Below are 17,764 nucleotides of genomic sequence, written 5' to 3' on the forward strand. Positions count from 1 at the left end.
TAGTTAAGGCACAACTAATAAGATTTTCTAATACTAATTAGTAAATAATAAATTCTAAATAGTAAATAATATCTCAATTTCTCGTTCCTTTTATACGCGTTCTTCACTGCGTAATGCTAGAAACGGTCGAATAGACTCTTTTAGGTCACAAAAACTTTTTGCCCAAACAAAAAAGAAACTATTACCAAACGTTATACATTCGTCCTTTTAAAATTCACACAAATTTTATTAATTACTTGCAGCACGCGAATTGTTTCAAGAAATCTAGTTTTCGATGTTATCCAAGAAATTGTAATTTCGTGGATTAAAATAAAAAAAAAGTATTACATAAGCAACTCACCGAGCTGGTTTGGCGCTAAACTCTGTGCTAATAAAATTATGAAATTGCAAGTCATTAATCAATAAGTTAGCACCTAATCGAGCAAAACTTGTTAATAAGTGGAAGGTTTTCAAATAATCTAGCTAAATATTAGAATTACACCTGCTTATATATTAAAATATAAAAAATAAATGCATATAAATAAAATTTATGTCCCTACGTGTTAAAATGAGTATGTTTTAACTACATGTATATGCCTTTGGCAGATTATGAGTTATTTACAGGATACCAAAAGGACTCTAGATCGAGGAAAATGCACACGATACCCACAATCTTAAGATATATTTCATAGCTATAACAATAATTATTATAAAGCTTAATTTTTAACCAAACAGTACCACTCAATTGCCTAAAAACAGGCATAAATTCGTTACATTCAAAAATTTTCAGCCCAATTTAAACAAGTACTATCTTGCTTCTTGAATTGAGACAAATTAGTACAACGGTTGCGTCTGTCCGTTGTAAAATACTCATACGATGACTTCAGCACCACAACGACCGTGATGTAAGTACGGCGTACTACACAATAGCAAAGTGCATAAATGAATCAACATGGGACTACCTGTCATTAGTCACCCACCCATTAGCTGCACGACCACAGAAATCAATATTAGTTCCGCTAAACCTTTCACCTGTTGGTACCACCGTTGGTACCCTACCGTGGACAGTTGTTAGGTGCATGTTACGTTTGCTTCCTTCGTTTCCTATTTTTCTATGTAATTAGCTATAATAATGATATCGAACAGTTTGGAATGTAATTGCTTTAAAATTGTGTAATATTGATGTAAGTTTTTACTTTAGGAAAAGGTAATTGAAACCCTTATAAGTATGTAATGAGAAATGTTATATAATAGAAAAAGAAAACTAATTGTTTTTAATAACAATAAGAATTATTTGTAATTTTGAGTTGGCGTTGGTGGCGTTGAGTTCTGCCACTCAACACGCAATGCCTCCAGAATTCGGCAGGAAGTGGGGAACGGAGTGTTTTAACACTAGTTTCCCTCTGTCCAACCCGCTGTGTGCGGGATACAGCGTGAAGCTGATTGTACATGTTATACAAATTCTAAATTAATCTTAAATATAAAATATCGTTATGAATTGCTTGATTTCTCTCGCTAATAGATATTACATAAATGTCATATACATTAACAATAATGAAGACAGCCATAAAATTGAAATATAACGATGCTTTCAAGTTGTTCGCAATGTGTCTAAGTTGATGAAGCTTGGTTAGATAGTCTTTCTTTTTGTTTAAGTAACTGTATGAATAAAAAAAAAGATGTTTCTCGCTTTCTTCCAGCATAGCAGAGTGTGCTGTGGGAACCTAGTGTAACGTAGTGTCTAGTGGCGAATTTAAATTAAGCTTAAGTATAATTGTTGCCCCCAGTGGGACGAACCCATTACAATCGCGCTTACAAATAGACGCTGTGCCACTGAGCCACTACGGCACAACCGTCTCAAGAGTAAAAGAACTATGTGGGGAATCCCCATCATTCTATTAATTATTTTTAGATCATAGACCTAGAAGAGCGTAATTATTCGTTAACATTTGTTCTTCAAAAAAATTAAATATAGCATGTGTGACATGTACCTACTTATAAGATACTTTAAATATCTAGTACTTTCTATTGTCTATCATATTAATATAAGCATCTTATATAGTACTTCACACCAATTATATCTACACTTCTGATAATTATGAAGAGTACTGATAATATATTTCAATTATTTATTATTAAATGTAAGAGTATTTAAACACTGTGTAATCTTGTGAGTAGTATGTAGTGCTTAAATGCAAAAAGAACCCCTAACTCTTAACCTGAACTTTTAGAAAGGCACTACGAATAAATATTTATTTATATTTATTTTCGTACGAATATATCAATATAAAAATGGAAATTATTCATATTAATTAAATTCGTTGTTAAAGTCTGAGGTCTGCAGTTTGTAAGTCGTTTGCGACGCTTAACTTGACTTTCCACATCCCTCATTAGTTGCCAATTACTAGAAAATGTATGGAAGTTCCAACACATGTGTGATGAAATATATTATGTCTTTCTAATATATTTTAAATTAGCGCAAAATTATACTTTACTCATTTACACAGTATCAACGAAATGCATTATATTTCTAAAGTTATCTTTCTTTTAAATAAATAGGTAAAAGAAAAAAATATTATTATATTTTTTTCTTTAATGATTTTTAATATTTTCATAGGAAATACCAACAAAGTTATCAAATAAATAGAATCATTGCACGAATGTTAGTAAATTACAAATAAATTAGTTCATATTTTTATAATGTACTTCCTCTTACTAAAACCCATAAACTCTTACTTTGACATAATTTCTTGGTGTATTATGTTAGGACAAATTTGCTTAATAGTGATGCAACAAAATTATACGACTTAAAAGTTATTATAAATACTTAAATAATTTAAACATACATATATACAGAATTTGATAAAAAAAAAGGAAAAAACCAAAAATACAAGCATTGATATTATAAAATTAATAGTATTTGAACTCGGCACCACAACATTCACCCATTAATCTCACAACTGTGCCTCAAAGGTGTCGACTATAGAAATCTAAAACAAAAATATACAATTCCAATGTGCTCTACTAAACGAGATTCAGAACTAAGTAGAGCAAAAACTAGTTAGCAATTAATATAGAGGAAATACACACTATTGCGTATATGCGATTTCTAAAGCAAAAACTCCGAACCAAATATGACACGCGATAGCTATTGGCCTGTGGTACACAAAGAACCAGGTGCAATGATCTTGCCGCACCAACCATCAGTTTTTGTGGTCCGTCACGAAGTTGTCTTCAATGGCGACCAAGTAGTTTTAGCTAGAGCAGCTATTAAATTGTTTTCTCGAGACTCGTTTGATATTATTTAATAGTGGAAGCTTGATTTTTAATTAGAATGTGTAAATAAGAAGACAGCGAGAACCCACTGGATTCCAAGGGCGCAGGACCGGACGGCGTTGCGAGCATTGGGGGAGGCCTATGTCCAGTAGTGGACTTTAAAAGGCTGATGGGTGGTGTAAATAATATAATACAATTATGGTGATATCATATCAAGAGAAAATTTTAAAAGAAAATATAGCCCTTGTCCTATATTAAATCAAATAATTTAAAATTCTCATTTAAACAAATTTTCAACTACTTATTCAATAGGCTATGTCTCTGAAAGACTAAAACGCTCTGCGCTTCGTTAAGAGAGTTAAACGCGTTAAAGTTTTACTTATTTATCAGAAGAATATACAGTTTAAAAAAACTTAAAGAAATTGATTTCCACACAAGTGATACAAGTGCTATAGAATGTACTCTGAACAAATTGTATGTGCCTAAACTCGAATGATTAACTAGTAACTTCTTAAGAGTTCCAATATCCAGGTCCTGGCATTACAACGTCCTGACGCTGACGCTAGTGCCCCTGCGCCCCCACTGGTATCTCAGTTAACATACATAGAACTAAATCTAATATATAGCGTTGCAGTTAAACAAGATGTTGTCTGTGTATCGCCATTGAAGTAATGAGTGCCGTTACCGAGCTCGTTTGTTTAGTTGTTGACTGGCATCCGTCTCCGTCTCCAGTTATGTGTACGGAAAGGCTTTAAAACCATTTGCTTAGAGCAAATATATTTGAAATAACTTATTTAAGTAATAATTATGAATTTTTTAACACGCTTTTATTAGGTAGAGTTGTAACAAACTATGTAATAAAAAAATATATATCATTCCCCCGAGTGGGATTCGAACTCATAACCGTCGTGTTTACAATCATACGTTTGTGCCATGCGTGATGCCACGACGGCCTCTTGTCAAAATTGCATCTTGAGAGATGAAACTCAAAGCCACATTAAGTCTTGCCGGAGCCAGGAAAAGTTTTTGTTTTTCCGAGTGGGAATCCAACTCACGACCACCTATAGCCATGTTATAAGAAACTCATTTAATATTTATAAACGTTTATAGACACAATCGCACACATGGAAAACTATATATCAAAGCACCGTCCAAACAATCACTCGGAACCCATTCTTAGGCTATTGAATGCAAATAGACAATAGTATTATAAAAACACAATCCAATGTTTCCTTTCGATGATTATAACGAGGTATTTAAGATGAACGGATTCGACCTCAATGTCGTACTCCCACGTTTGTTGCGACTCGAAGAGACTAAAAATTGTAATTGTACTCGTATTATATGACATATAGGTGTTTACAATAGATTTATTGTTATATAGGGTGAATATAATGAACTGTAAGCTCTGCGTATATATACAGAATATATCTATAAAAAAAAATACATAGTGATATATTTAGTTTTGTTGTGTTTAAAGTTTTACCAACTTACTTTTTTTTAAATTGTATGTATTCACAAACATTGCAATACCTGAACGATTCTTTTTATAATTATTAAAGTTTTGAAAATATTTTAAAGAGTAAATTTTTCCTGATAACCATCTCTACAATAAAATTTCATAGAAGAAAATCTTCTCAGTGCAACCTTCGATCGTTGCGTATGACTTTAGACATACATAGTAACAACCATTCCACGGACTATCTACATATATACGTTATCTGCATCCTTATCAGTTTCATAGATAAAAAAATCTTGCAACGAGACAACATTACCGTTAACTGCATATCATTATCTAAATTAATGCGTATAATAATATTTCTTGCATGATTTCACAAAAAAGGAGTTTAATTTCGCCGAGTGTTCGGACGTCTCCTGTCATTAATCAACGCCAAATTTGAAAATATGGCCTACTACTTTTCATACTTTCACTATTAATTTAATTTAGTTATAATAAAAATTTCATTTATATGAATTTAATAGAGGTAATATATAAATAGAATAAAAATAACTGTGTAATTTAAATGAGTTTTCTTATTAGAAAACAATGTTATAGCTTTATTGCCAAGCATTCAGTGTGTAAAACGCCTAACTCATCTCTAAGAGCCGTACCGCCAGCATTTACAAGTGTAAGCTTCAGACGCGTAGAAAGTTTACGATGGAACAGACAAAATGAATGACAGTTATTTATTATAGTGGACCTGCATGACGACCGCCGACTATAATATAATACGGCTCTTATGATGAGAGTTTAAGATGAAAAATTACAGAATACAATATGAGATGATGAGAGATATTCGAAATTGTGTATTTGTATCACGGTTGTTTTGACATATCGTGTGTTATTACTTATTACAGGAAGAATATAGACTTTAAGTACATATGTACTATGCAGAGAGCTAATGAAATATTTCCAAGCGAAAAAAATCACATTCAACACAAAAGGTAATGAAATTTATTTATTTAATATGCGGTTCTAATGATTATCTTATTAAGATCTCTAAATAATTAAAGACTCCATTGTGAGATATATAAGTGCATAACTGTGGATACAAATCTCATAAGTGGGAATGTATTAGACCAATATTATAAAGCTGAAGAGTTTGTTAGTTGAACGCGTTAATCTCAGGAACTACTGATTTGAATTGGAAAATATTTTTTTAGTTGGATAGTCAAAAAAAACAGCTGTGTATAATACCTACCTACCTGTGTATAATAAAGTGTAAGTGTAAAGTCCCATAAAAACGTTTTCATTCATCGAAACTCTTAATACAGAATAGTTAATTTAAATAATCTGAGTAACGCAAAGAGATAAATTAAATACGCTAACATCTTGAAGGATCGTGCTAATGGTTCCTCGAAGAAAGGCTGAACTTAATGAGCCATTATTTACAAACTCATTTCCTTTTCAAGTAAACCATTATTTAAATGATGCACTTTACTTTCACATTCTATTTATTTAAATTTTCTTTATAGAATAATTTTAAATTGTCTATAGTAATAGATATCCAATCGTACCAACCTTCCATTACTTTTGTTTGTTCGAAAGTGTTGAAATAGAAAAACTCTACTATTTTTACATACTTAATTGTCGATTATTAAATAAAAGAACACAAAATTTACTTTTACGTTTCAATAGAATAATATTACCTATTACAGAAACAAAAAAAATGTTTATTTCCGTGAGCTTCATGATCTTAAATGCAGAGTGCTTGTAAAATCGGAGCACGTTCCGAATGACACTTAACCGGTTTTAACCGTTTTTTAAAATCGACAATTCATTGACTCCTTAACTCAACTATATTTTTTTAGTATAATAGTAATAATATAAACACACTGAATAAAATAATAAATAAAAAACGAAAATATATTTTGTATTTAGTTATATTTTTATAAATTAAAATAAAAAATGCGAAAATATATTACGTGTTATTGACCTAGAAATAAGAGCCAACAAATGAATATCCGTTGAGAATTTTCGCTATCTAAATGTTGTACCTATATATATTTTTACGACTGCTTAAAATTTTTGTATTGCAACCAATTTATCAGAAATATTAAGCGAATCTTTATAATATATTTTATACGTTTAAATAAAAAAAGTGTTATTTACATTTATGTTAAAATTTTAGTTTTTACTTCGTGTTTTTTTATCTCTACCACACTTATCAAGATCTCTACATTACAGTTCGCTAAAGGGTTCGCTCGTCGAATATAAAATTTACTTTAAATATTCATGATTGTAAATTATGATTGTTTGATTTGAGTGAAGATATTATTTAGCTAGAAGCGGACTTGCGTGAGACCGACAAACTCAACGACATTCGTTTAAATATTGACCTGCAACTCGTTTGACTGGTGGATCTAAAGTGTGCCAATGGGATCACCAAATTGGTGAACAAATTCCACTTTCTCCACTAATGAAAGATAAACATAAACAATAAAACAAGTACTTACAGTAATAGAAAGTAAATCCGAAATAATCACAAATAATGAGCGTTAGATCACGACTCAACGGTCACTACACCACAGTTAATAGAACTAATTAAAAACACACAAAAAAGTACGAATGTGTGTAAATTAAAAAATAACAACACTAAGTCACAGATTATACACTAATTATATTAAATATTGCATCTGGCACAAGTTTTACGCGGGAAGTAATATGTCAGTTAGAATTAAAGATAGCTTCGCGCGTGCGCTCTCTACGACTACCGCGGTCGCTCTGATGATAGTCTCATGTATTGTTCAACGGCCTGGGAGTTGAGGCTATACGAACAAGTTAGTAGCTGAAAGCCGATGAAGTTACTTAGAAATATATAGCAACATATATTTTTTATGAAGTTATTATTAAACTTATGCTATTATATAAAAAGTCTCAATCACTCATGATAGAGTGAAGTAACTAAAAATAAATAATTAATAAGAAAAATATGAAATGTGTAAAAAGACATTACAATCTGATAATCCATTAAAAATATGAATATAAATACAATTTTCAGAAATTAAATCCATTTAATAATCTACTCTAATAAATAATCTATACTGGAGTCATATTCATATATCAAAACAATAAAATATTTTTATGTAAAAAAATAATTACAATATTCTAATATGTTCCTTCACTAGTAAATAAACACATGCTGATAATGTGGTTAGGGAATAAACCACGGTCGGTTGCAACAAACAATATTTAATACCTACCTAACTATACCTAATGTAACCAGACGTCCCGTTTTGAACGAGACCGTCCCGTTATAATCTCGTGTCCTGGTGTCCATAGAAATGCACCGGGACGTAAATAAGTCCCGTTTTTCGAAAAAGTAAGTTTTGGTAAGTCGAATCAGGTTTCGCCGCGTTAATTTCACGATACGATGTTAAAAAATATTTAAAAAACCAACAAAAAAACACAAAATGAACATGAAATAGTTAAATATTACTTTTTAATACAATAGTTTAAAATAATTAAAATTGAAAATTAACGAAGAAAGTCGATGTCCCGTTTTGTGTCGAAAAAAGAATGGTCACGTTAATTGTAGGTACCTATATAATACAGTGCGGATCATCGCTGCCATTATAAAAATAAATTATACCATATACTTAAATAGATTGTGATTTATTTTAATTCTATTATGTTTTAATATGGTGTAATAAACGTTTCATTTTTTAACTGAAAATTCTACTTTTTTTATTCTAATATATATATATATTGCATATATACCATCTCGAGTTCAATTTTAATTCACAATAATTACTGCGTTTAGTTATGCACGTTCCAACCAAACCATTCAATGTTATCTCTACATTTTTTTTCACCAAACTCACCGACCGCTAAACGAGTAAAAAATGTAATAATCTAAGCTATTTTCATTAATTTTTATGAGATATTTTAACAAAATAAATTAAAATAATTCATTCGTAGGTACAATAATGTTCTACGAAAGTAATCCGTGTAAAGATTATCTTGTCCTAGAAAAGTTTTTGATGTCGGTGTCATTATTTTGAATGGCATATTCTTCTTTAGAGCCTAATATTAACCTGCTTGGAGCTATTGCTTACTTGTGTTCATTTCAAAGCAATAAAATAATTTATATGATTAAAGCATAATGAGATTTAAAAACTTAACCTTTTTTTTTTCACAAAGTAATTGGATATAAAAAACCTTTTTGATGTTTTTATTCTTACTTTTCTTTTGAGTTAGTGTTACATCTCTCCTTTCTTCACGCAATTTAGAAATATTGAATGGTGGGTGACAGAACTCCACGTTACTGTATTTTTAATTAATAGGTTTCTTTAAGTGATAATCGAACCTACACCGTCAATGGAATAGAACACAAATGACAAAAAAATAAAATTTAAATAATATTGCTGATATTATTCTTATCACGTCCGGATACACTAATGCTATAAGCCAATCCACCCGCAATTCGATTGATATGTTTATAGCTTGCAGCTGAAATCGTAACCGCCTTTACATAACCATATCAGTAACTACTTCTAAATATTTTAAATGACAACAGAGATTGTTAGAAGTAATAAAATTACTAAAAAGGATATCTTTTGGACAAATTTATAGTATTTTGTCCTTTTTCAAACTGAATAACAGTTCTAAATTTAAGCGAATAGCGCCCATTTTGTTATTGTTATAGAAAACGAATGACAATTCCTTGTAAATGAACTATTTAAAAACAATCATGTTTGAAATAACAAAAGTGTTTTGTAAGAGTCATGTGTATTTATAGTTATTGTGTTACTGTTTGTTTATAAATAATGAAAAAACAAAACAAAACAAAACAAAATAAATAATAAAATATAATGAATATTTATCTGGAATGGGCATTAAACCTACTACTAGAACTTAGCGCGCCAAAGTCAACTATTATACCAAAAAAATTATCTATATATATAAAAGGACTTGTCCTCACTGACTGAGGTAAGACGCACGCACAGCCGTAACCGCTGTGCGTAGAAACGTGAAATTTGGACAGATGTTTACTTTCGTTATCTGGACATCCACTAAGAAGGGATTTTGAAAAATTTTAAGCCTAAAGGGGTGGAATAGGAGTTCAAAGTTTGTATGGAAAAAAATTTAAATCGGCACCGATTTTCATAAAATTTTAAATGTAGGTTTTTAAAAGTATTTAATTGAACACGTGTTTCATCGTTTTCTAGAATTCTCCCTCTAAGGGTGCAAATAAGGGGTTGAAAGTTTGTATGGAAAAATCTTTAAATCGCCATCGATTGGCCCAGGCGGAGCTGCGCGCATCCGCTAGTCACTCATAAAGCTCAAATATAGGCATACTTAAAAAGTAAATAATAAGAATAGTTAATTTTATTTCAAGCATAAACCAAAACGCGTAGCCTACAGCATTTTCATAATTATTTTAACCACTGCACTGGGAACTTCTCTGGATGCCTATCAAGTTATAACCCTGGGGCGGATTCCCACGATTCACAAATTCCTTTTGCCTCACATTATTATGCCTTTTGAACTACTTAATTTAGAACTATGTATATATATACTTCAGTTGATCCTTTAAATAAATAATATTTAGTTGATATATAAACCAGAGGCTAGTCGTAGAGCAGGAACACAAGCGTGGAACTGTCACCGGTGGATCGGTGACCGACTGTGGGTTCGATTCCCACTAGAGGAAATTAAATATTTATTTTTTTCATTTCATCGCTCTAGTAATGAGGCAAAGCGCTTTGAGTTTTGCCACTTAACATACAATGGTTCTCCAATTAGGGGGAAAGTGGAGAACGGAAATGTCCTAATGGGAACGGAATATCTTAACACTAGGTTGCCAGGTTCTCTCTGCTCAGCATCTAGCTACCTAGTAGGGGCTAAATGCCACTGAAGATATTCCTGTGGATCCCGCGACTCTATTTCTACATTTCACTTGCATCATATAATTTCATTAATAAAAAAGAAACTAGTGTTGTTATGAGTTTTAACGTAACGAATTTACGTTATACATCCTAGCTCTATCACTGTTTGAAGTCATTCAAGATCTTAAATAAATGCTTATTATCCCATCCCATCCTATATCTTATAAAACAAAGTCGCTTTTCGTGTCTGTCTGTTGTTTCTAACTCTTCTTCTTCTAAACCACCCAACGGATTTTGATGCGATCTTCACCATTAAGTCGAGTGTTTTTCGTAGAAGGTTTATATATAGTTTATTATTTGTACATTCTTATGTAAATTAACATAAATACGATAAATGTGTATAAAGTCCTACCCGTTGAGACACTTTCGCGCATGCGCTGCTCTAATGGTAAGTACTACATGAAAAAAATGTACTGGAGTATTGTTCCTCTTAATAAGATCTACAAAAAAGTCCGCGAGAGCATATTCGTATCTTTTAAGAATAACGTGTAGTGATCATTTTTCTGTCTAAAAATAATAATTTCAATATATTTTTTATTGTGAGGGATATTTTTCCATAATGGTATTAATCCTTATCCTTTAAAATACTTTATTAATTTTCTACGTTAAACGAAGATAAAATTAGCTTTTTACAATATTTCGAAATTACAAATAGTTTTACAGAAAAACGCATTTAATTGTTGACACATCCCGCCATTGACACATCAGCTGTATGTTACTCAAGTTTCACTTATGCCTTACTCTCAGTATATAAATAAGTACATTAGTTACGTTGGCCATTTAATGTAGATCAAAACTGTCTTTTACCGTTTTTCATTTTAATAAGTACTTTAGAAGTTGTTATAATATCAAAAAATCCTTGCTGCGAAACGGCTCGCCACTCGCCATGCGTCCGCCGCGCCCGCCTGGCTTACACGCATCGGTGGTTCAGTGGTAGAATGCCCGCCAGCCACGCGGGCGGCCCGGATTCGATTCCCGGCCGATGCATTCTATTTAATTTTCCTCACAGGCAGCCACGTAGTACTTGCTTTTCATATGAAACTATGAAAATGCGGGTTGCATTAGGGTTTAATTAATTTTCACATTATCTTTAGTGCTTTGCAAACATACATTACATGAATAATCCAGTAGTTAAAGCGGGCGAAGCCGCAAGAGGGTCGCTAGTTATAATATAAATTGAATCAATTCTATTTCTCTTATAAATTAATCGCTAAAATCGGACAAAACCAACCAACCATCATACAATTTTTATAATGCAGTTGACATTTGATATCAAAATAAAGGGCTATAAAATTTGTATTAAAGAAACCGTTAAGAAAACATATAATCATATTTAAGGCTTTGTAAAGATTTCCCTGAATGGGAAGCCCTGCGGAGTTCTGTTACGGTGTTGTATTTCATATTGTGCCGGCGTATGGAATGTAAGCTCGTGTTGTGTTATATGACAAACAGCTTATTTCTTTTTTACTTGTTAGCAGAGGCTTGTTGCTTCTTTACTAAAACTAATAATTTATAGCAATAATAGTCAATTTTGTTATTTGTTATCCATTTAATTTTCATATATATTACCCACTAGAGAATATATGTAGCCCTCCCACGATTTAAAATTACCTGTCTCACTTATTATTTCGACTTTCTGAACTATATTTACATTAGACGACGCGATGGTAAGAGATTTTATTTAATACTATTAAGGTATTTAATAAACTATTTTAATTAGATTAATAGTAGATATAATTATATAATATAGTATTATATAGTATATTTATATTGGGTTTTCTAAAATACATTTTATAAAACCCAGTGTTCTCTATAATTTACAAACATTTTTACGCGTTTAGCATATTTTATTTTATTTAAAAGATAAAAATTTTATGACACCCTTTTGTTTATAAAGTTTAACTTATTTATTATAACATTTTATTTACAATAAATAACGCAATTTAATTACTTAAAGTTATTGTAAATATGTTGCTTAAAAAACCAAATACAATAGAATAAAGTTAACACACTACACGTAAGCTTCAATATCAGTATGCAAGCCTGAATCAACGTTTACCTACGAACATTAGTACTTCTAAGAACTCGTAACAGGTTCGGCTCGTTTGTGGAAATATATATGGTGTTGAATAGAATATGAATTACATTTAACGTGTACTTTGACATCAATTTATTACTTAGTAAGCTTTTTAAGTTTTAATAATATGTACATACATATATAATTATATTAGATAAATATTTTTTATAATTACATTTTTACAGTACAGTCATAATCATTATCAGTGCAGGTCATTTTAAACTGTAAACGCGATGGTTGTGGGTTCGATCCCAATCAAAAGAATTAAATATTTAATATTTTAATCAATCAAAATCAATGCATCGAATTCACTCGATATTTATAATAAGATGCATCGAATTCATCTGTAACAAACGATGTATCGATCAGCTTCACGCTGTATCCCGCACACAGCAGGGTAAGCAGAGGGAACCTAATGTTAAGACACTCTGTTACCCGCTTTCTGCCGAATTCTGGAGCCTTTGCGTGTTAAGTGGCAGAACTCAACGCCGCGCTTTGCTATATAAACGTAAATAAACATTTCACTTCCTCGAGTGGGGATCGAACCCACAGCCATCGCGTTACAGTCACACCCTTGCACCCTGCACCACGACGGCCTCATCGATCGAATATCGATGTATTTTCATAACGACAAACATCGAATACATCGAACATCATCATGACATCGAACCAATGATAACCAGCTAATGATTGTTTCTATTAATGTTTCAGTAGGTAGCTCTTATTTAAAATAATCAAGAAGGTATAAAATGAAACACATTTTTTTCTTTTTTTTTTTGTTGCTGGCGCTAGTTCGTATCTGCCAGCACTTCTACAGTGTCAGAAATTGAAATTGGTAAAACTATGTCAGAGAAAAATAAAAAAAAACAAAAAATAGAAAAGCATAGTTTAGTTTCGTAATTTTCGCGCTAATAAGAAATATCTTTAATAAGTAATATAAATATAAAACTAACCTGTTCATTCGACGCCGCTCGCGCCGCCTCCCTCTTGAGCTGTATAATCACCCGCTCCTTCGATTTTATTTCCTCCAGCTAAAAAAATAGTATTAATTAAAAAGATTTCTTGTAATTTTTTATGTTAAGAAGATGGTTGCTTATAAAAAATGGTTACTTAAAAATGGTTTCCACTATCCATATCTATTAAATCAATATTTTTATGTAAATGTATGTACATAACAATTCTTTACTCCAAGAAACTTAAGCAACGTTAAAGGAATTTGATACTGTAACAAATTCTGAAACACGGCAGGGTCTTTTGTAGATTTATGTGTTTATAATAGTGTTTATATATTTTTAAAATAATTCCAAATTACACTTGAATTATATTTAAATTTAATTTATTACATGAAATAGTGATACTTAATATGAGAAACAAAAATTAAATGTACAATCGCTCTTTTATGTGATGTTGCAGTAAAATTACATCAGGCGCTTTAGATTTTTTTTTCGAACTTGAGGTTAATGCTGTTAATGCAACTGGCTACAGAGACACGGGGTGGAAAGGGAAGAGAGTACTCTCTCCCTGAAAAATTTGCAAGCACTATGTGGCTGCTTGTGAGGATACAGACGGTGGACGGACTGGAGGCGCTTTAGACTTATCATTTTATTAAAAAAAATAAGCGATAGGATTATTAATTCCAAAGATTATAAGAATCTACCATCTATAATTATAAGAATCTACCAATTCTTCTAAATGCAAAAATTAAAGAGCAAAAAAAGAACAGAAAGGAGGGTTAAAGTCCCGTTATTTTATTGTTTAATACGTTTTCCAAAAATATTTCTCTATCCTTCATATTAAATAACATTTTGACATAAATTTAGAAAATAAATACCAATTTATGGCACTGCGCGCGCGCATCCCTCCGCGCGGCGTGCTCTAGCGCGTTGTGCTTCGCCACCTGCGCGCGAAGCTCGGCCGCGCGGGCGCACTCCGCCGCCTGCGCTACCTGCAATCGTTATTATCTTATTAGTTTAATTATATAATAGTTATTTCATATGTATAAATGTTTATTGAATATAAGGATTTTTTTATAATAAATTAATTATTATATAATATAATTATTAATATAATTTATAATTATTAATATAATTATTTTTTATAATAAATAAATTAATTATTTATTTATTTATTGATATTAAAATATACTGTCTTATATTCTAATATCCACTACAGTGGTGACAATTTCTAGGTTCATAAATTTTATATGGCTTACGATACTTAAATGGTACTATCGTAATTATAATCAATAAAATTTTAGAGGCCAGTCGTAGCGCAGCGGCACAAGTGTGTGATTGTACGCAACAGGATGTGGGTTCTATTCCCACTCGAGGAAATAAAATATTTAATATTTTCATTATAGCTCTGGTGTCGGGGCGTTGAGTTCCGCTACTCAACATACAATGCCTCGGCGGAAAGCAGTGAGGAAGTGTCTTAACTCTACGCTCCCTCTGCCTACCCTGATACATGCAGGATACACCATGTTTTTAAAATAAAATAAAAATAAATAAATATATAAAATGTTATAAATTTAGTTAGTATCAACTGGTAGATACTAGTACTACGACAGATGTTATTTCTGTACATATGTTTTTATTTGCCTTAAATCTACATTCTTCCATAACCTGTATAAAAGATAGATCAAAGATATGAAGATTATAAGAAGATATAATTTTCTGGTAATTTAAAAAAAATAATTGACCCATTCATCATAATCATGTCTTGCTACCATTTTTTACGGCACGTAATAGTCGAATCGAGTGTCGCTTCACTGTTTATTATAGAATGTTATTGACGCAATTAAGCAATGCTAATATTTCCCTTGCACGATAATTGACGGTTTGTAAGCACTACATATCGCCGGTGATACACCACTAATGATGCCGTTCATACTCCAATGACCTTTAACTCTGCAGTATACCTTAAGCCCTAATAGCCAGCTACACGTGGCTCGAAATGTTTAAAGTAATTTTAGCTCTAAGCGTTTTTAAACTTTGTTTATGTTTGAACGAATCAAGCCCTCTGTATACAGAAATTTTTACCTACCATAACGAAACGTATTTAAGAGCCGATTTCGCTTTCCAAGTTGTAAATAAAATATTTAACGCATTCGAGCAATGGTTTTTCACGATCACTTTCTGTGAGTTCACTTATTTTGAAAACAGGATCTTAAAATACACTGAGAACTACGGCCATGGATATCCCGTCATGCTCTTGAACGGTTGCCAAGATCCAAACGCTACTGAAGTGAAACCTAAACTGGATACACACGGAAACACAGCGTACCTAGTGACTTCTAAGAGTTTGACGATAGAAAGCAGTGAATATGCGTTACAAGCATTAATCAGAACTGGAGTTTTCAAGCCTAGGTCGTCAATAATTTTCGTGGTAAACACACCAGTCGAAATTAACAGCTACTTTAACTATGACATGTTTAACCATTTTCAATTATTATGGAGTAGAAGTATAACGAATTCAATAATAATGGTATGGACAGATAAATTGAGAATGTACTTATACAACCCATTTTACAGTAAAATTAAAGATGTAACAGAAGTACGTGATATAGCTCATATACTAGCTAAACAACACGAAGATCTGAACGGACATGAGATACGGTTGAGCGTATTTAGAAAAATATTTATTTCCGATGAAACTGGACCCGTTTACTGCAATTCAAAACTAGCATCAACTGTAATTAGTATATTAAATGCTACATGTAAGCCCTTGGCACCGAGAGACGGAAACACCGTAGGAGACATGTTGCCTAATGGCACAGCAACTGGGGTTACAGCGGATTTACTGGATGGTTATACTGACATGGAATTAAATTCCCGAATATTAAAAAACTCGTACTACGGCTATATCGATACAACGTATCCTCTTGTCCAAGATGAACTATGTTTCCTTATAAAAAAATCAATGAGCCAATCCACTTTCATGACTACCATAAGATTAATTTCAATTGATATGTTATTCGCATTTATTTTTATAGTAATAGCTTTAATTGGAGTGAGCCTTCTAATTCGAAAAGTAGAAACGAGAATATGGAAAATCAAAGACAGACGATCGCAATCCGAAACAGTTTTAGACCTAATAAAGTGTTTTATAAGACAGACGGTAGACATAAAGTACCCTGGGCCACTCTTTAGAGCTGTTGCACTATTGATTATGATATATTCTTTAATTGTAGACTGTGCTATTGATGTAAGTTTTTATTATCTAAACAAACTTGTAATATGTTTTTTTCTACTTTTTTATATCATAATATATTTTTCTTTATTTCTCTTTATAATATGGGACAGAATCTATCTATATCTTGTAATGCAGAAAATATATGCATTATTTTATATTTCAGGGAATCATAACATCAGCCATAGCATATCCAAGATATAAAGAAGATATAAATACACTAGACGAAATATTAGCGAACAATTTAACTTTAGGAGTACACAACCGCCATATGAGAATATTCAAAAGAAGTATAAACCCAGAACATCTCGACCAAATTATGGAAAGAACCGAAGCTATCAACGACCAGAAGATTAAACAGGTAATAGAAGAAAGACAGTACCAGTACGCAGTATTACTAAAGAAATCTGATGCTCAGTATATAAGTCGCAAGCCGTCTAATATGAGGAATGGGAGACCGCTTTATCACACAGCTGGGGATTGTCCTGTACCCTGTTCAGTGGTTTACGGCCTCCGCTATGGAAGCCCATATTTACCAAGACTTAACTATTTGCTAAATCATCTTAATCAAGGTGGAATTCTTCGTCATTGGAGTGTATCTGATGAATATACGCTTTTACAAACAAAAAATAAAGTGTCCTACTCCGAAAACAATAAGGAAAAGAAACCGTTGAATATGAAAAATGTACGAGAAGTCATAATAGTATGGAGTTTCGGGCTTTTCATAAGTACTACAGTATTTATAATTGAAGTAATTACAAATTTTGTGAATAAAATACCTGTTATATAATGTCAAAATATTTTTTTGTTTCTCCCTGCTTAAAATATTGCTCGAGATTTTTTTTATTTAAA

General features: G+C 31.7%; 2 protein-coding genes across 4 annotated transcripts in view; one reads left to right on the plus strand and one right to left on the minus strand.

Moving 5' to 3' along the window:
* Window positions 1–17,764, minus strand: part of LOC146529443 (uncharacterized) — a 102,308-nt gene that overhangs the window by 75,402 nt on the left and 9,142 nt on the right. For 2 of the 3 annotated variants that reach the window (XM_085202165.1, XM_085202164.1), the window contains exons 3-4: window positions 14,556–14,669; window positions 13,678–13,755 (exon numbers count right to left, since the gene is read on the minus strand). In XM_085202165.1, coding sequence (XP_085058291.1) covers window positions 13,678–13,755; window positions 14,556–14,669 — 192 coding nt within the window. Of the gene's footprint in view, window positions 1–7,212; window positions 7,466–13,677; window positions 13,756–14,555; window positions 14,670–17,764 lie in introns of those variants that run through there. The other variant, XM_085202166.1, reaches the window with a different exon arrangement.
* Window positions 15,304–17,758, plus strand: LOC146529444 (uncharacterized). The gene is made up of 2 exons (XM_085201786.1): window positions 15,304–16,927; window positions 17,079–17,758. Exons 1-2 carry the CDS (start codon window positions 15,677–15,679, stop codon window positions 17,700–17,702), a joined length of 1,875 nt encoding a protein of 624 aa, XP_085057912.1. The 5' UTR covers window positions 15,304–15,676; the 3' UTR covers window positions 17,703–17,758.

The sequence above is a fragment of the Heliconius melpomene genome, chromosome 18, assembly GCF_056956725.1.
Source record: "Heliconius melpomene rosina isolate 202511_hmr_F chromosome 18, ASM5695672v1, whole genome shotgun sequence".
In the NCBI taxonomy this organism is placed as follows: domain Eukaryota; kingdom Metazoa; phylum Arthropoda; class Insecta; order Lepidoptera; family Nymphalidae; genus Heliconius; species Heliconius melpomene.